General features: G+C 43.3%; 1 protein-coding gene and 1 long non-coding RNA gene across 5 annotated transcripts in view; one reads left to right on the forward strand and one right to left on the reverse strand.

The window, feature by feature from the left end:
* The window catches only part of TGFBR3 (transforming growth factor beta receptor 3), a 197,259-nt gene that overhangs the window by 113,712 nt on the left and 63,779 nt on the right, over positions 1-19,768 (forward strand). For all 3 annotated transcript variants that reach the window (XM_032303562.1, XM_032303564.1, XM_032303563.1), the window contains exon 4: positions 9,388-9,525. In XM_032303562.1, coding sequence (XP_032159453.1) covers positions 9,388-9,525 — 138 coding nt within the window. The remainder of the gene's footprint in view (positions 1-9,387; positions 9,526-19,768) is intronic.
* The window catches only part of LOC116568079, a 44,147-nt gene that overhangs the window by 13,741 nt on the left and 10,638 nt on the right, over positions 1-19,768 (reverse strand). The gene's annotated exons all lie outside the window — the stretch shown is intronic.

The following is a 19,768-nucleotide window of genomic DNA, read 5'->3' on the forward strand; positions in this document are numbered from 1 at the left end:
CACAGAATTCCCAAGGTGGTTCTATCCGGACCAGAATTTAGTTTCCTTCGAGAGTCATTTGGTCTAGTCCACATACCAGCTGGGAGCCCCTGGAGTTCAAGGGATGATTGAGTTGCACCTTTGCTAATTCAGCGACTTGTAGAAATACAGAGGGTATATTTTTGCAGATTGCCAAAGCTGTAAAGTTCTCAGGCCCTCTCCACTTCCCGGTTTTGTAATTCTACATGAGCTGTGTTTGAGATACAGCTGATCCACTTAGACGTGAAATGCAACCATCGCCATTTTGAGTTCTGCAGTGCATTTGTTCATGAGAACAGTGAGCCTTACTAAAGCTTTTATAGAGGAGATAGAGAATTTACATCAAAGCAACTCAAACAACTGTAGCTGGCAATGGCAACATCACAGTTCATAAAAATGCTTGTGGCCCCATCCCTGTGGAGTTTTCCCTACCTCCCAGCTTGTGGAGCCTCCCATCTTCTTGCTTACAGCTCAGTCCCCTGCCTTTCTTTCTTATCTTTTCTTTTCCAGAAGCAAAATAGTTCCTGCCTCTTACTCCTGTAGAGTAGGTCACTGTCCTCTTCTTTAACTCAAGGCCAACACCTAAGGTTAAGGTAGAGTGGGAAGGCAGGGCGGTGGGGGCTGGGGGACAATGGGAGACATTGATTCTGCTCCCAACATTGTTACTCTCTGGCCATTTGATTTGGAAAAATTATTTACCTCTAAGCATCAATTTTTTCATCTTTAAAATGGGAATAATTAGATAACAAAACAGAACAACTTCTGATAAGAGCAGCAAATCTTAACCCAATGGAAGGATGCATGGACCTGTCTGTTATCTTCCCCGGAAATACAGTGATGATGGCTGTCACTCCTATTCACACTACTATTCCTATTAACAGCAGAAACACAAATGGGGTGTTTGTGAAGCCCGTGCCTTGCTTGTTGCTCCTCCTCCGATTTCTCTTTTCTTGCTAGACAGGTAACACTGTAGGCCCAGTCACAATTCCTCCCCAGCTTCAGCTTAATATACTGGGCCGGGGGAATCTAGGTGCCATCCTTTTGTAAAGCTTAAAGCATCTTAAATCACTACCTGAATACCAGTGCACTTTGTTTTTTTGCTATTACGAATTTGCTAGCTTTAAGATGGTGCATAAGCAGCAATCTTTTTTGAGATCTGTGACTACACTTGACTGGTGGGAATGATTCATTCAGTTTCCAGGGCTTGTGAGAATTGGTTTCTTGCTGTGCCTGTTTTTAACATCGGCTCCCATCGGTCACCTCAATGATCCACTTTATCATGCCGTTCTGTTCACCCCAGTGTCGACAGCCCAGCTATTCTGACATCCTAGTATTCCAAAATACAGGTTTATTAAACTGGTAGGTAGCAAAACCAGTTTGAAGCCCATCATAAAAGTAGAAGTTGAAATAAATTTACACAGTCCACACCTGGGTGGCTCAGTCCGTTAAGTGTCTGACTCTTGATTTCTGCTCGGGTCATGGTCACAGGGTGGTGAGATGGAGCCCCGAGTCAGGCTCCGTGCTGGGTGTGGAGCCTGCTGAAGATTCTCTCTCTCCCTCTGTCTCCACCCACGTGCTCGCATGCGCCGTCTCTCAAAAAATATGTATAAGTAAAATCCCCTGTCTCCAGTTAAAAAAAACTTTTTACATAGTCCTTAGTTATATGGTACTTCGGTTATATAGTAGTGTTAAAAACAATAATTAAGCATTTGGAGTGGGTCTGTTTATTAAGTGTAACAGGGAATATAAAAAAATAAAAGCAAACTTTTCACATTAATGATTGTGCGAATATTGAATTCCTTCTGTTTGTCTAGGATTTTAATTTCTAACTGTTCTAGCACACTTTGTTACCTAAATAAGAAGTATTAATTTTTAAAATTTATTTTATTTTATTTTTCTTTAAATTTTATTTGTTTATTTGACAGAGAGACACACAGTGAGAGAGGGAACACAAGCGGGGGTGGGGGTGAAAGAGGGAGAAGCAGGCTTCCCGCTAAACAGGGAGCCCAATGTGGGGCTCAATTCCAGGACTCTGGGATCATGACCTGAGCTGAAGGCAGACGCTTAACGACTGAGCCACCCAGGTGCCCCTACTTTTTTTTCTATTTAAAAAAATTTTTTTTAACATTTTATTTATTCATGTGAGAGAGAGAGAGACGGAGAGAGCAGAAGCAGGGTTAAGGGCAGAGGAAGAGGGAGAAGCAGACTCCCCTGCTGAGCTGGGAGCCCGACATGGGTCTTGATCCTAGTATCTGGAGATCATGACCTGAGCCAAAGGCAGACTCGTAACCATATGGGCCACCCAGGCACCCCGTTGAGAAGTATTTAAAATTCTGTGCTTTAAGATACAATAGGATGTTTGGTCAAAATTTTTTATCTTTGTTTTTCTTCCCTGAGAAGGAAAACCTGCTCCAAAGGCTTTTTCACATTTCATCTATTTGTATATTCGTAACTGTTAAAAATAATAAAGCAATTTCTTTTTTTTTTTTTTTAAGAATTTATTTATTTGACAGACAGTGAGAGAGGGAGAGAGAGCACAAGTTGGGTGAGCAGCAGAGGGAGAGGGGGATGCAGGCTTCCTGCTCAGCAGGGAGCCCAATGTGGGACTCGATCCCAAGACCTGAGATCATGACCTGAACCGAAGGCAGAAGCTCAACCCACTGAGCCAGCGAGGTGCCCCAATAAAACAATTTCTGTGTGTTTGTGTTTGTGTGTGTGTATTTGCTTACTATAGTCCCTAAACACACACATGATAATCAGGGCCCCAAAGCCTGGGTGTGGCATCGGAGTCCTCTCCCACGTACATTGCCAGTCATTTTAGTAGCATGAGTTGGAATTAGCTTTTCTTAACTTTTTTAAAGTTCAAGTGAAACTTCATAGTGAAAGTTAATGTTCTCTTATCTAAATGCAGCGCTACCCTTTTTGGCTAGAAAAACATGACAGTATGACTCTGTACCCATTTTTTGAATCATTTCATGAATAACTTTTATTGATTCTTCCTTTCATGTATTCTTTCAGAAAAGTTATTGACTGCTTGCTAATTGTTCAGCTCTGCAATAAGCTCAAGGATGCCGAAATGACTGTAACTCAGTTTCTGCCCTTGAAGAATGCCTTGAGAATTTCACAGTACAAGGGATGGTGTGTGTGTCCGTGTGTGTGTGTAAATGACAAATATCTAAACAGTATTGTAGTGCGGTGCAGAGGTGGAAACATGAGCATGGTCTGTGGGAGTGCTGTTGAATTCCAGGCCCACCTGCAGATAGGGAAAGATTTCACTGATTTTGAGCTGGACATACATGTCTGTTTAGGGGCTGGCAGGAGGGTGCTGCAGGCCAGAATCCGGAAAGGCCCTGGTGTGTTGGCGACCGCCAGTACTATATTCAGATGGTAGATACTTAATACTAACGATTGATGGAACTGTGGCTCTCAGTGTTAGACTTGCCATCACCGGTGGCCTGCTGAGGGCTCCCCCAGTGCATCTACCCCACAGCATGCCCAGGGTCTTCCCTTTCCCTGTCTCTCTTCCCAGTAGAGACTGAGCTGTGGGCTACTCTGGGAAGGAATGGCCAGGGTCTCTGGAATCCCCTTGCAACTCTCCCAGGACTCCTTTAGAGGGCCATGACCTGAAGTTTCAGAAATATTCTTCTGTTTATATGAGCTCCTGCCCCTCAACCCCCAACCCAAATTTAGTTCCGAGTATTTTTCCAGGGCATTCAAAATAGAGAGCAGAGAGGGCAGGCTTACTTCTGCATCAAATTTCAGACTTTCATTTTAGGTCCCCCCCCCCCAACCTCCCGCTCCCCGTTTTGTGGTCATAATAGATTATTTTCAGAAGCTCCCAGGGAATCCTGAATCCCGCCGTTTGGGGGAGGAGGAATGGTGGCTGTATCCCACTCATCATGTTAAATGGTTTCAAGACAAAACCACTGGGGAGAAGAGCTCGATATCACTTGGTGAAGTAGAGTGTGAAATCTCTGACCCCAGTGCTGCTGAGACCAGGGAGGATAGTGGGTTGACTCCCTGGGTGAGGGCGGAGTCACTTCGGGGGTGGAGATTCCTTGAGTTCAGTACCAACTGACTGATGTTTTTCTAGAACTTCAGAGAAATATAAAAATAATGTAATAAGGAAAATTTTTGAAAGCTCCAAATCCACTCCCCTAAGAATATTTTAAGGGAGTCTTTTTATACCAATTCCCAAATGGCAAAAGACAAGTGATGGCAAATAAAATGTCAGCTGGAGGGGCTCCTTAGACTGGATCATCCTTTCAAACGCCGTGGCAGCTATTAACTACTGGTTCCCGTTCACAGCAATTGGTTGCACATTTCAGATGCATCTGAGTTCAGATTTGAGCTCTTAAAAGTCATATTGCCCAAGGAGAGGTGAAATTTGAGTTCAGCTGGGGTCCCCCAGTATCCTGAAATAGATGTATGTCTCATTGTCTGTGTGTGTAAATTATGGTTTTATGAGACCCAGATTCAGGATGTTTTCAGTTACTACCAACCCTGTTGCTAAGTGGACGTCCGTCCCCTTACCTCTGAATCAGGGATAGATGATGGCTATCTGTAGACCGGGGTGTGCTTTTATGGGTCCTGGTAATAGACACACTGCTAGAGTTATTTTCTTATCTATTTTCTTATAAACTAATTATTGGATCATCCATTTTAGAGCATTTGGTCTGCGTTCAGAGAACAGGAGTCTCTCTGGTAGTGTTTTGGATGATTTCATTGTTTCATGGGTCCCTAGAGACTGTTATGAGAGTCAGAAATGTTGAAATGGAACCTCACTGACACGTTAGCAAAGTCAGACAGCTGTTCAACTCTTATATCAGTTGTTTTGCTCGCTTTGCTTATGTTTGTTTTAACAAACCCCGGGAGTAGGGGGGGTCTAAGAGGAAATTTTTGAAATCACTCTGGTAGAAATATCTTGCATCACTACTATGAACCCTTAGAAATTCCAAACAATTTTCAAATGGCATCTTTCCATTTTTTTTCTTTCTTTCTTATAAGTACATAATTCATTTTCATAAAGTGATTTACAGAGTTTGAGACAATATGTAGTTTTTGCTTATCAAAGATAATTTTTGGAAAACAGAGAGGTCTTCACCTTAACAGGGTCCAGAGACAATTGTCCTTGTTGTTTTCTGCTGATAACATGGGCAAGGACATGCTGTTTGTCTTGCCACTCTGAGGCTGTATGCTTCTTGGAGTTGGCCTTGACTTTGGATTTACTTTGAATTTCTTTATAAAATAGAAGAAATACATTAATTATATCTCGTAGTTTGTTGAAGTACACAGATAATCTCAGAAGATTTAGTATGAATAGACGTCATAGAACAGATGAGCTTTCCATTAGCTCAGAACCTGAATGAATGAGCTTTTCCTCATTTAGGGGAGAGATCAGCAGTATATGAGGGACAGTGTCTACATAGGGGATGTGACAGATTAGATATACTTGCATTTTCTCACACCATTAGGAAGACTGAAAGGTGGCACTGTTTGAGACAAAAAAGGTTAGAGCAGAACTCTTGGACTGGGCTTTATGGACCACTTTGTAGTCGAAGTATAGTTTTTTTTTTTTTTTTTTTAAAGATTTTATTTATTTATTTGACAGAGAGAGATCAGAAGCAGGCAGAGAGGCAGGCAGAGAGAGAGAGGGAAGCAGGCTCCCTGCTGAGCAGAGAGCCTGATACGGGACTCGATCCCAGGACCCTGGGATCATGACCTGAGCCGAAGGCAGCGGCTTAACCCACTGAGCCACCCAGGCGCCCTCGAAGTATAGTTTTAAGAGGTCACTGAAACCTCAGAAACTGCATGGACAAGTGTTTTATTTCTGAGTTGCCATCTAATAAGTTCTTTTCTCTGAGAGGGTGACCTGTTAAAACCAGAGATACGATCTCTAGTTTAATTGCGCAGAGTCATTTTGTTTCTGCCGTTAGAATGTTCTCGTTCCTCCACAGTGGACTCCTCAACCTGGATTAATGGGTCCTTAACCTAGAATTCATGGGTCCTGCAGTGAATGTATTTTTTTCTGACATTGCCTGCAAAATGTAGTGTGCATATGGGTTTTTGTGTGTGTGTGGTGAGAAGGTTCATCTGTTCTATTACGTTCTCAAATGCTTTTTACTGCCAAAAATGAACTCGGCTAATTTAGAGAGTAGTCATTGTTTCCTCATTTGGGGTGCATTCCCTTTAGTTTCATCAGCCTTCCCAGGCGCATGGTCCCTCGTTTAGTTTGTTATTGCTTATGAACTAGTTAGAGACTCTTAACTTTTATGTAAATTTAGTATAGGCTTGAACTGTCTGGATTGCCAAACTGGAAGTCATCGGATACCACGTATATCATTTTCCCCACGGACTGTTTGTTTTCTGCAGCCTGCCCAGCTCTGGTTTTCAGACCATGATCGTGGGGTCATCATCTCCCCGTGAAAACTGTCAGCAGTATGTTCTTATCTTTGTAACTAAAGTCTGTCCTGACTAGAGTCTGACTAGAGTCTTTCTTCTCCTCTCTTCTAACTAAAGTCTGTCCTGACTAGAGTCTGACTAGAGTCTTTCTTCTCCTCTCTTCTAACTAAAGTCTGTCCTGACTAGAGTCTGACTAGAGTCTTTCTTCTCCTCTCCTCTCCTTTCCTTTCAGCCTGGCAGAAACTAGGCACCTTAGCCAGGAATTCTAGCAGAGATATTCCAGGTATGTTCTCCCCACCGTTGGGGAAGCTTTTATACCTTCATTCTTTGTTCATTGTGTTTGATGCTTCTCTGTCTTCCCTTCAGCAAGGGTTCCCTTCCAGCGGAGGAAGGTTGCTGAAGGGATTGAGTGAGTGGATGTTTGGGGGACTCTCTGTTCCTGCCAAATGATCTTTTAAAAGAAGTATTGAGTATTTTTCTTTTAATTGCCCAATCATAGTGTGAATTCTTCTTTGCCAGATGGTTTTTGGGGCTTTGCCTGGGCCCTGTGTGCCAGAGTCGGGGATTCATCTTGGCCAGACGCTGCCACATATTGAAGAGAGAACCGTTTCCAGGAAAGCTCAGAGCCGTGGCTCCTAGAAATCTTTCCTTGATTTGTGTGAGCCAGGCCTCGACACTTTTGACCATCTGGAAAATTTTGGACCCCAGCACTGATATCTGTCTCATACACATTTTTCTTTTCATTTCCTAAGTTTTTTTTTAAATTCATGTTCATTTTAGATATATATTTATTGCTATTTTATCTACACACTTCAAAAGTGGTATGCCTGAGGGCTGCAAAGAAAATCATCGGAAAAAGAGTTGACGTACCATTGGTGGACACGCATGGCTATTCTCTGTGCCATGATGGCACTCGATAAACAGTTTCGGAATGAATAACTCTGGAAACTTTTTACTGACACATGCTGTTCGTGACAGTGTTAGCAATTTTCAGGTACTCTTGAACAAGTAATTACTTCATCTCTCTTTTCTTCGCCCTGTGTGCGTCTCTCCATAGTGCCGCATTCACTTTGACTCTGGTTCTGCAGCCTCTTCTGTTTACAGTGGCCATCAGCCTGTTTATTTCTAGATGCAGACAGCTGTGCAGAGTGCTGCGAGGTAGTGTACGACCAAGAAATATGTTACTATGCTGTAGCTGTACTTGACATCACTGTTCACTAGTACCCTACTTTTAGTGCTTTGCATATGCCAGATGGTAAAAATGATCCTCGCTGTGTTGGAGATAGAGCTCGTGGTAGTATTGCTCGTGTTTTTAAAATTTTTCTGTGAATTAACTACGTCCCTTCGAACCCATTAATATATTCAGCCTTTTTAGCCTTTTAGATAACAGAAATTTATGAATCTGCTGTGATAAATCAGTCCTTGAAACAACTGTCTACTACTCTGTTTGAGCACAGTATTAAAGTAAGACGTATCTTTGCCTACTGAGTATTTGCAATCTGTTTCGGAGATTAAGAAATGCACACTTGACAGTTAATGGTTAGTCTTGGTATTACATAACATACTGCAGATTATTAGTAGAATAAAGTACTTCTGTGGCATTGGAAATTAGAAAATTAAATATCTCATTAGCACTCGCTGAGTGCCTACCATGTGCTGAGGCATGGGTATTGAAAGTAAAGTATGTTGCCTTATTATCGGTGACCTGAGAGGCTACTATGATAGGTGACATCAGTGTCCTAGGCAGTCTCTACAATAAAAGGCAGAGATACATTGAGATCAAGATTAAAGTGGGCCTGCAGCCAGTGGAAGATGCTAAAATGGTCCAGCCTTGAGCACTCTATCCCGATGGCTGTATATACTCAGGTCATAGATCTAGGCCATTTAATCCTCATAAGGATTAAGCCTGCGATGTTCAGCTATTCCCAGTATATTCCTCGGTCTCTGTCTTGCCAGCTAAAGTCATTTTTTATGCTTTCCCTCTCATCACTTTCTGGTGCTCTTAGAGTTCAACTTTTTAAAATATGTGCTTCTTGGGTCTTCCCTCACCCCTCTGTCCAGAAAGCCAGTATGAGACATGCTTCTATGAAAGCATCTGTTCAGTATTTCTTTATGCACCCTTTTGCTTTTCTGTGTTCATGTTGACCTACCTTGGCTGGTGTGCTCCAGGAAGATGTTGTTGGACCCACTGTTTGCAGCTGTCCTCATAGGTGCTTTCTGATGATGTTAATGATGACAGTGGTAACCTACAATAGTCCTTGATCTGCTATCAAAACTGGTCACAGTTTTCTTATCCAGGCTCGTGGTTTTCTTCCCTGGTTTTTTTTTTTTTTTTTTCCTGGACCAGGTTTATATACAGTCAGTTTTTATTCTGTGTGTTCTCTGTGCTTCATTTTTTGGAAAACCCCTTCAAGCTAATAGCTGGGATGTTGAAAGCACTGGCAGCTCCCCTTGGCAGCCCCTCTTCCTTAGCTTTTAGCACTTTTCTTTGGCAGAGGTCCCTTAAATTTTTAGAGGTTCAGGCTCACCTGAAAGAGAAGAAAGTCCTTTCTCTGGCTATCCAGAGAGATGACCCGCCCCTGGGGATTCTGTACTCTTACTTTTCAGCTTTATCATTTGCCTTGAAGGAGAAGACAGTTCTAAGGGAAGGTCACTTTTGTTCTGCCTTTGCTAACTTTGGGGGCAGCAGAGAGGTGTTCTGTTTGTTTGTGTTCTGCTATTATTGGGAGCTGAATCATGTTTTGGTTGAGGGTTGTATGGGTTGAATTACATGAGGTAGCCATTTTTGTAGTTAAAAAAAAAAAAAGGCTAGATATTGGCAGTATCATCGAGTTCAACCTATCCATAGACTCTGAACTAACTTACAGCTTCTCTTAACAGTGATCTGTGAAAAGGGATTCCAAATGCCACCCCAAGTGATTTTAATGGAAAGCCAATGTTAAGATTCGTCTTTCTGTTGCTTCTTAGGTCGCTCTGCACCTAAATCCCATCTCCTCAGTCCACATTCACCACAAGCCTGTCGTGTTCCTGCTCAACTCCCCACAGCCCCTGGTCTGGCATCTGAAGACAGAGAGGCTTGCAGTTGGGGTCTCCAGACTTTTCTTGGTAAGTGTTCGAAGCCCTCCCAAAGTGTCCTTAGCACAAGGATATAACGACCCTAAAACATGGCAGGTCTTTTTAAAATTAAGGCTTATTTCATTAAGATAACACCCAAGTCCACAGTGTGTTAAATCTGAAAGGTGCTCCTAGCAGGGTTTGGATGGTGGAGAGAAGCAGCCACAGCGACAAACACTGCACATGTGTGTCCGACTGGGGACGGAAAGTCAAGTCCAGTCTGCATGTTAGAGCAGGACCTGCAGTTGTACTCTGTGTGGCCTGGGCTTTGGTCTCAGCTCTGAGACTCCTCTGGTGGCATCAAGAGTAATGTAAACATTGTAAATAGCCACTAGGTGTGTGGTCTCTGACCACGAAATAAATACACACAGGCCCATTCTATTTGTATATAACACAGGCCCACTTTCTGATACGAGGATCTGTTTGTTGAGAAAGTGACACAGCGAGTTCCAAGATGAAAACATTTGTATTTTATAAAAAAGCTGGAACCCAGCTCTTGTGGAAAGATCCAAATATTACCTACTATTTGTAAATCATGTCCTTTTGAGTTTGCCAAAACATTCAAGTTTGCTAGTTGTGGAGAAATTGATGGGTTGTTTGGATGGAATTGTTGGGGTATGATATCATGTCTGATGATGAGCAACACTGCCCTTCGCAGTGATAACTCATGTTGTCTGTTGCTGGAGCTCCGTGCTCATGTCCTTAACTGCAGAGCCTTGGGCTTTTAAACTTACTCTTTGCCCCAAAGCATCCAGAACAACAAGAGGCCTCGGTTAAGTCTTTCTCTTGCCGTGTGAGCTGACTTGGCCCAATGAATGGCTCTTAATCCAGATCTATATTTTCTTGTCACTTGTATTTGAAGAATACTTTTTAAAAACTCAAAGGTACTTATTGAATAAAGTAGGAGTCTGTAATCAATACAGCTAAGAAGTAGATAAATTAGTAAAAAGGGATGAGGGACAGCTCTTCTTCACAGTCATGTTCCAATCAATAATATAGAAGGAATGGTGGAGTTAGAAATTCCTGTTTTTGCAGTCATTATACTAAAAGCTTATTGGGCAAGAATCCTCAGGAGAAGTTAGATGTAGGGGTGCCTGGGTGGCTCGGTTGGTTAAGCAGCTCTTGATTTCAGCTCGGGTCATGATCTCAGGTCATGAGATCAAGGCCCACACCAGGCTCTGTGCTCAGCAGGGAACCTGCTTGGGATTCACTCTTCTCCCTCCCCATGCTGGTGTGCTCTCTTTCTCTCTCTATAAAATAGATAAGTAAATCTTTTGGGGGGGGTAAAAAAAGAAGCTAAATATAGCAAAGGTGGAGGGAGTTTGAGGAATAGTATATTTACGTAGTCTCAAATTACTTATTAATAACAAAAGAAAAATAAGTGACTGTATACCCAACAATACCTTGACCAAGTGATCCAAGTCAACATCACCAGTATGGTGCAGGTGGACACTGTGTACCTTTAAATATGGCCCCCTGAGAAAGGACACAGCATCATTTATGTTGTATTCTAGCCAAACATGCACATAACCTGAATCTAGTCATGAGGCTTTGGACAAAACCAAATGAAGTGACTTACTTTCAAACCCAGACAGGACTTAGTCTGTAAACTCTTACCCCAGCCTGCCTCTTGCATACCCATAGTCATTGTCAGTCTCCCGTAACTAAAGGCATTTGTGATAGTAAGTATAATGGCTCTGATGATAAAGTTTTATATACGTTTAGCCCTTAGAGTGCTGAGCTCTATTGTCCAATACTGTAGGCACTAGCTATGGGTGGCTCTTTAAAATTGAAATTAACTAAAATTACAAATATATTGGGGCCTCTGGCTGGCTCAGTCAGTTAAGCATCCAACTCTTAGTTTCAGCTCAGGTAATGATCTGAGGGTCCTGCATCAGGTTCTGCACTCAGCATGGGGTCTGCTTAAGATTCTTTTCTCTCTCTCTCTGCCTCTCTTCCCCCCATGCTTGCGCTCACTCTTTCTCTCAAATAAATAAATATTTTTTAAAAATTAAATTAAATTAAAATATAGTTCCTCAGGCATACCAGCCCCACTGCAGGTACTCAGCAGCTCTATGAGTCTACCACACTGGGCAGTTTATGGGAGAGGTTATGGGCAAAGGCTTTGCTCACCCGCCTCTGAATGCAAATAATAACTCAAGGCAAATTATTTTTTTATGTGAGCCTGATTTTCCTCACTTGTAATATGGGAAAATTAACAGTCTCTGCATCACGGTGTTGTTGTCTTGATTAGGTGAGATTACATGATGTAACATGTACAGTGCCTGACCCCATTACCTGCTGTTGTTGTAACTGTTTATTATTAATCGTAGTAAAGAACACTTGGGAAGGATGTTGAATGTATATTTCTAATTATAAATATCTGGCTTGGCTTGTCCAAGATTGAAAGGAGTTCCTATCTCTCTGGGCTGCAGGTCCAGATGTAAAGTGGGGTCCAGATATATCATAGTTGTTCTGGTCCATTTTAGGATTCTTCATGAACCTATCACTCCATGGGTTTTAATGGAAAGTATCTCAGTCCTCGTTATTATTTATTTGCTTTAATTTTGTTTAAGATCTGTAAGAACTGTTTCTGGGCCATGAGTTTAAAATGCACTAATAAGGGGCGCCTGGGTGGCTCAGTGGGTTAAGCCGCTGCCTTCGGCTCAGGTCATGATCTCAGGGTCCTGGGATCGAGTCCCACGTCGGGCTCTCTGCTCAGCGGGGAGCCTGCTTCCCTCTCTCTCTCTCTCTGCCAGCCTCTCTACCTACCTGTGATCTCTCTCTGTCAAATAAATAAATAAAATCTTTAAATAAAATAAAATAAAATAAAATGCACTAATAATTAACAATGGGACATCATCCCTACTTGGAGTTAATCCCGTGGAAGGAGATTGCACATCAAGTGATGCGCCTAAAATTACCAGTAAAGGGGAGGCAGCATTGGGAGAAGGCAAAGATTTAAATTCGGGGACACTTGAGCTCTGCTTTTTTGTCTAGCAGGCTTTCTTTGGGGAGAATGGTTTTCTCCCATCTGTACATCCTTCAGGGTAGAACATCTTTTGTTCCTTTGGGTTCTCAGGTCAGTGGACGAGTGATGCAAGCTCTCTAACGAGCTGGGTAGCTGTCCCGAAGAGAGAATATGTGAAGTGAAGAAGGGAAGGCAAGCTCTTCCCTTGCTCTGTGTAGCTGGAAAGGAATTTCAGGGTCTGCTCCTTGGCTGGACAGCTGTTGTAGCAGACGGCTCTGCCGCTGGACAGAAAACCAGTGGTGAATTCTGTTTATCCACTTACAGTAGTTAAAAGTTAAAGTTTGGAGATAAGATAATCACATTATTTTACAAACACTTCAGAAGGCCCATGGAATTTTCAGAAACTGGGGCTAAGCCGTTTCCATCATTGTCTTCTCCCAGGTTACCCAGTGAGCTCAGAGTTGCAGAGGAAAGAGGCAATCTTTTTAGAGGATGGGGTTGGGGGGTGCAGAGGAAGAAGGGGGGAGAGAGAATCTCCAGCAGACCTCCCACTGAGTCCAGAGCCCAAGGCAGGGCTTAATCTCACAACCTCGAGATCACGACCTGACCTGAAGAGTTGGCTGCCAAGCCACCCAGGGGTCCTAAGAGGCAGTCAGTCCCTTGATTCTCAGTCTGATGTGTATGTCTGCATTACTGTCTTAAAGCTATCTTTACTTTACAGGTAGAGTTACAATACTAAACAGTTTTGGGTTTTTTTTTTCTCTTAAGTAAGGTGGTGAGAAAAGTTGAAGCAGTGGTATCTACTCCTCTGTTCAGGATGACCTTTATTTATTTATTTATTTTTTTAAGATTTTATTTATTTGACAGACAGAGATCACAAGTAGGCAGAGAGGCAGGTGGGGAACTCCCTGCTGAGCAGAGAGCCCAATAAAGGGCTCAATCCCAGGACCCTGAGATCCTGACCTGAGCCAGAGGCAGAGGCTTTAACCCACTGAGCCACCCAGGTACCCCTCGGTTGACCTTTAAATTGAACTTGACATGTCTGCATGACAGTTGCCCCGACTTCGAAGGGGGACCTTTCATAGTTCGTTAGCAGGGGCTTGTGTTGTTCTCATGTCTCAGCCACCCATGAGAGTGACTAAAAACATTATACTTTAGGGGCGCCTGGGTGGCTCAGTGGGTTAAGCCTCTGCCTTCGGCTCAGGTCAGGATCTCAGGGTCCTGGGATTGAGTCCCACATTGGGCTCTCTGCTCAGTGGGGAGCCTACTTCCCCCTCTCTCTCTGCCTGCCTCTCTGCCTACTTGTGATCTCTCTCTCTCCCTCTCTGTCAAATAAATAAATAAAATATTTTTTAAAAAATAAAATAAAAACATTATACTTTAATAGTATCTAATAAAGATCTCTGGCTTTTTCTGTCAGATCGTTCTAGGCCTTCTTACGATTTCACAGTGCGGGCAAGAAGGAGCATGTCAGGCTGGGAGACAGTGGGATTGAGTTTCCTCTGAGAGTGCAGTTGCTTTATCTGGTTGTTCTGGTTCCATGGGAAACAGGAGTGGGATGAAGAGTGATTGTTTCATTGTCAAGTAGTGAGTCTGTAAGTGTGAGTTTCTCTCTCTGACACGTGCATGTGCACACACATATGTGCATGTGCACGTGTGTGATGCAGCTGTCAGAGCTGTGTAGATTTTCTTCTGTAGGGTGTTTGGATGGCCCAGACAGTATTGCATAGGTTCAGGTTGTCCCTCCGTGCAATTAGAAATAAGAATAGTCCTACACTCTCAGTCTGCAAAAACTTTATTTATGCAATTATTTCCACACTGAAGAGAAAGCATAGTGCAACTGGGCAATAAAAGTCTGAACTGTCAACCTGAGTTTGTTTAAAAAAAAAAAAAAAAACGAAGATTGGGACAGTACTAGATTGTCTTTAAAAATATGCTACCACGTGAATAGACATTCACCAAAGAAAAAACACAAACAGCCAATAAGCGCATGAAAAGATACTCAGTATCATTAGTCATTAGGAAAATGCAGACTTAAAACCACAAGATGCCACTTCACCAGGGGCGCCTGGCTGGCTCAGTGGGTTAAAGCCTCTGCCTTTGGCTCAGGTCATAGTCCCAGGGTCCTGGGATCGAGCCCCGCATCGGGCTCTCTGCTCAGGAGGGAGCCTGCTTCCCTTCCTCTCTCTCTGCCTGCCTCTCTGCCTTCCTGGGATTTCTGTCTGTCAAATAAATAAATAAAATCTTAAAAAAAAAAAAAAGATGCCACTTCACACTCACCAGGATGGCTCTAATAAAAAAAAAAAAAACAGATAATAACAAGTGTCATTGAGGATGTAGGGAAATTGGAGCCCTCATAAATGGCTGGCCTTAGAAGGCAGTTGGGCACACCATATGTCTACAGAAAAACTTGCCCACTAATGTTCATAGCAACATTATTCTTAACAACCCAAAAGTGGAAACATCCCAAATACCCATCAACTGATGGGTGGGTTAAAAAAGATGTATATCCATGCAATGAAATATTATTTGGCCATTAAAAGGAATGACTTATTGATACATACCAAAATATGAATGAATCTTGAAAACATAAGGGAAAGAAGCCAGACATAAAAGGCCGCATGTTGTGTGATTCCATTTGTTTCCAGAATGGGTAAATCCATAGAGACGGAAAATACATCAGTGATTACCAGGGCTGGTGGGACAGGAGAATGAGGAGTGACTACTAATGATAACGGAGTTTCTTTGGGGAATGATAAAAATGTTCTGGAATTAGATAGTGATTATTAGAGTACAACTGTGAATGTACTAAAAACAGTGAATTGTAGGGACGCCTGGGTGGCTCAGTTGGTTAAGCCACTGCTTTCGGCTCAGGTCATGATCCCAGGGTCCTGGGATCAAGTCCTGCATCGGGTTCCTGGCTCGGCGGGGAGCCTGCCTCTCTCTCCACTTCTGCCTGCTTCTCTGCCTGCTTGTGTGCTTTCTCTCTCTCTGACAAAAAAAAAAAACAAAAAAACAAAAAACAGTGAATTGTAGAGATTAAAAGGATGGATATTTAATATGTGAATTATATCTCAATTAAGTTGTTAGGAAAAAAAGTCTCTCCAGCAGTCTTTAAAAATTAAGGTGTAAGGGCACCTGGGTGGCTCAGTCATTAAGCTTCTGCCTTCAGCTCAGGTCATGATCCCAGAGTCCTGGGATCAAGCCTGGTGTCAGGCTTCCCGCTCCACAGGGAGCCTGCTTCTCCTTCTCCTGCTCTCCCCCTGCTTGTGCTCACTCTCTCTCTCTGTCTAATAATTAAAGAAAATCTTTTTTTTTTAATGATTCAAAAAAAATTTAATAAACATATAATGCATTTTTAACCCCAGGCGTACAGGTCTGTGAATCGCCAGGTTTACACACTGCACAGCACTCACCACAGCACACACCAACCCCCCATGTCCATAACCCCACAACACTCTCCCTCCCTCCCCCCCTCCCCCCAGCAACCCTGGGTTTGTTCTGCAAGATTAAGAGTCTCTTATGGTTTGAATAAAGAAAATCTTAAAAAAAAAAAAAAATCAAGGTGTAAAACCAATGAACTGGATTTAAAAATGTATCTTTTTACTTTATTCCTTGTACCTGATTTTTGTTTTGTTTTTGTTTTAATGTATTCCAAACCTGAGTGTGCCCTCCTGGTCCACAGACTCAGAGCCCTGGGACAAGCAGAAATGCTCAAGACAAGACCTAAAGTGTCTAATTGTCTAATCGAGAGGCCTCAGCCAGCCTTTCAATGTCAGGCTTAGCTGTTTTACATGCTTCTAAGGAGGAAAGGCATCTAAGAGGAGGAGAGCCAAAAAATAAGCAGCAACTTCTTCCAGTCTCACTAGTCCTTCAGGTTACTGTGCTGCAACTTCTATTTTGCAGCCATTTACATTAAAAATAAGAAATGGGGGTGCCTGGGTGGCTCGGTCGTTAAGCGTCTGCCTTGGGCTCAGGTCAATCGGGTCCTGGGATGGAGCCCCACACCCCATTAAATTTGAAATTCAGTTAACGACAATTATTTCTTTTTCATATGTAGGACATACTTATACTAAAAAATTATTCACTATTTATCTGAAACTCAAGTTTAACTAGCTGTTCTGTATTTTATCAGGCAACTCTACTCAGAGGTAACTCATATTTTTGTTTCTGCTGAACACTCTGGCCTGGTAACAGGAGGCCTGAGTACTAGGAGGCTGTGCCGCTAACTCGTTCTGTATCATTGGACAAAATCAGTTCAGTCCCTTGGCCTCAGTTTCCTCATCCCTATAGTGAGGAGGTGGTACTAGCCAGTCTCTAAAGAGATTTTCTGATTCTTTGATAATATGGCTGCTAGATATTACATCCCAGTTTAATTGGAAACAGAAAATGGTAATCTGAACATTGCCTCTTCAGCAAATCCAAGTAAATATCAGGGCAGAGCAGTTGAGGGGAAAAAAAAAATGAAAGAAACCAAACACTATGCTATTGGCTTTGGAATAAAAATAAATCAAGATTTAATCCTAATGAAAAAATGTAAATGAATACCAGGAACATGCTTAATATTTAAAATCTAGTTTTGTGTTCCAGAGATGGGGGGAGGGGTGGGTGAAGAGCCTGAGGTTGCCAAAATCTGGTTTATTCCTTTTACTTCAACTTGGGGGAAAAAAGGTCTAACTATTTTGGGCCTCTGCCACCAAACCACAGGCAGTTCTGGGTCTGCACTGCAGTTTGGATGACTGACAAGCCTCAGTGAAAAACAAGTGCTATTTGTTTTCCTGTGCCCAGTATTTAACTGGAAATCAGAAGGCAAAATTTCCAATCAGTTGTTAAATAGCCCCAGATGTGCGCTCAGCTCCGCTCGAGGAAGGGACACGCACAGCCTATGCCACGGCACATGTCCACACGTTCCTTTTCATGACTCCAAGTGATGTGTAACGGAGGGTTGTAGTATCCAAAAATGCCCTTTGAATAACTCAGGCATTCACGTTGGGTTGTGGAGGAGGGAACTTTAAAAAAAAAAATTCCCATATCCTTCACTACGTTACATTTAAAAATCTGGAAATGATTTTTTTTTTTTTTTTCCCTCTCAAAATTCCTCCTTTCCCTTATTTGGCAGCTCTCCCCACATTTAGGAAAACATGGATTAGCATACCTGGGATGACGGTTTATGCATCTACTTGTTCATTCATCCCACACCCGGTTTTTAGTGCCTGGAGGCTGTTGGGAAGTGAGGCTGGGTATGGAGAATTCCAGAGAGAAGTGGAGTGGACTGCCTGCCCTCGAGGAGCTGCCCGTCGGAGATGAAGAGATGGGCAGTTGCTGTTCAGTGTAGGAGGTACCATTGTTGGCTTCTGAAGGTGGGAGAAGCTGAGACACCCCTCTGTGAGGCAGGCCAAGGATCAGGATGGGTCGGGGTTGCAGACGCGAGCACAGCTCCTTGCTCCACCCCCAGTGTCCCTCCTGTATGCTAGGAGTGTACAGACCAGGGCTCCATGTATACCCTTTCGGATTTTCCAGTGAGGCTTTCCCCAGATAGATTCTCTCTGAGAGACAGATGAAATAACTAAACATTTCAGGATTTGTTCTTCTTCTTTTTAAAAAATGTCTCTTGTGGAATGACTCACTGTGCCCTGTGGGATATATCAAGTGGTTGTGTACCATACATTTCTGTTCCAGAAGCTGCTTATCTGTTGGTTTTGTGGCTTGTCTGTAAGAGCCCTAATTGTACAGGGCTTGATCCTCTCATGAACTGGGGTCAGTCAACTACCATATTTCCTAGGAACGAGTTTCTGGCCCATTTGTGGTAAAAGAGCTCTTCCTAAATGTCACTGTGGCAATTAGAGTGTTGGCAGGAGTCCAGTTGCAGCTGGCAATCCTGGTCCAGAAAGAGTTTCTTGGAAGACTTCCTAGGATTTATCTTCACTTGCCGGGTTGAGGCTTATGAAGTTTGCCAGTGAGTGGCCCCTTGGCCTATTGGGGTTTGCCCGGGTGTATTCTTCCTGATCAAGACATCCTGTCCTGGAGGGTTCACGTAAGCGTCGACTTTTCCTGGCTCGGCTGGACTTGCCGTGTCATGTCTGTGTGTAGGCCTGAGCCACATCTCTGTGAAGGATTTGCTTTCACTCAACAAATTGAGGTTAAATAAACTCAATTTTACTGAGGAGGGAAGGCTGGTTTCTTCGCGGAGAGTTCTGTTTCTTGCTTTAAGGCTTTACTGTCCAAGGCTAATCTGGCAATCTGATGGGGCTGCCCCTCCCAGGTTCTGGGCAGTTGTATCAAATGTGACATTGCTGGTGCCCTTGGTTAATGTCGTGGGGAGTCTCCAGGGACTGTTCAGTAGAAGAAGTGAGTGTTTTGTTAAGGGAGGTTGCAGAATATTTTTTCATGTCATAGGAGGGAGAGAAACCTGTCTCCTGGGAGATTGTGGTGAGGCTGGCTTGAAAGCTCATGGCAATGCCTTGGTCCTCTCATAAGTTGTTGACAGTGGGCCCTTGGTAAGCATTCCCCACAGGTGGCTTGCATTCCCCATCTCTGGTGGGGACTGCGTGATGGCCCATCTCCTTCCTCGGCATGGAATCATCGGGTTCATTTGAGGCAGCCCAATTCTGGCCCTCTAGACCTCCATCATCCAACCCCTGGCTTGGAAACTGATTTCTGCAAGGGAAGAAAGGGTCCCTTTGGCCTTTCTTATTTCTTTGTCCGAGGTAGAATGTGTATCCCGAGAACAGTTTTTGCTCTCGGTTTTTGCCATCAGTCCTCAGATGGCCTCTGAATGCCCCTGGGCCAAGGAGTCCTCTTCACTCTGCCCCTGCCTTGCCCCGTTTGGGTGGTGAATGACACAGCTGTGAGCTGAGACTCAGAGGGGACCTAGAGGTCAGGGGCTTCTCCATCCGCCACCTTGGTTGAAAGCCCACAAAAGCCCATTTGATCTCTAGCCCTTCCATGTTCATCACAGAGAGTCTGTTCTGGAGATGCTATAGTTTCTGGCTGATACAAGCTGCTGGGCCATGTTCAGACCTACTGTTTGGAGCCACTACTGTTCTAACCCTTGAAAACAGGGTTCATATATCCTCTCCTGGCAGTTTGGACAAGAAGGCAATGGTCCAGTCACAGTGAGGAATGAATTGTGGCCTGTCAGCCAGATGACCCTTGTGGCCTGTCTTGAAGCTGTGTATACATGTATGTGTACATTTGACAAACACTTAGAGCTAGGCCCTCTTCCAAGCAGTTTACATATATTACCTATTTAACCTTTGTAAC

The sequence above is a fragment of the Mustela erminea genome, chromosome 10 (assembly GCF_009829155.1).
Source record: "Mustela erminea isolate mMusErm1 chromosome 10, mMusErm1.Pri, whole genome shotgun sequence".
Classification (NCBI taxonomy): domain Eukaryota; kingdom Metazoa; phylum Chordata; class Mammalia; order Carnivora; family Mustelidae; genus Mustela; species Mustela erminea.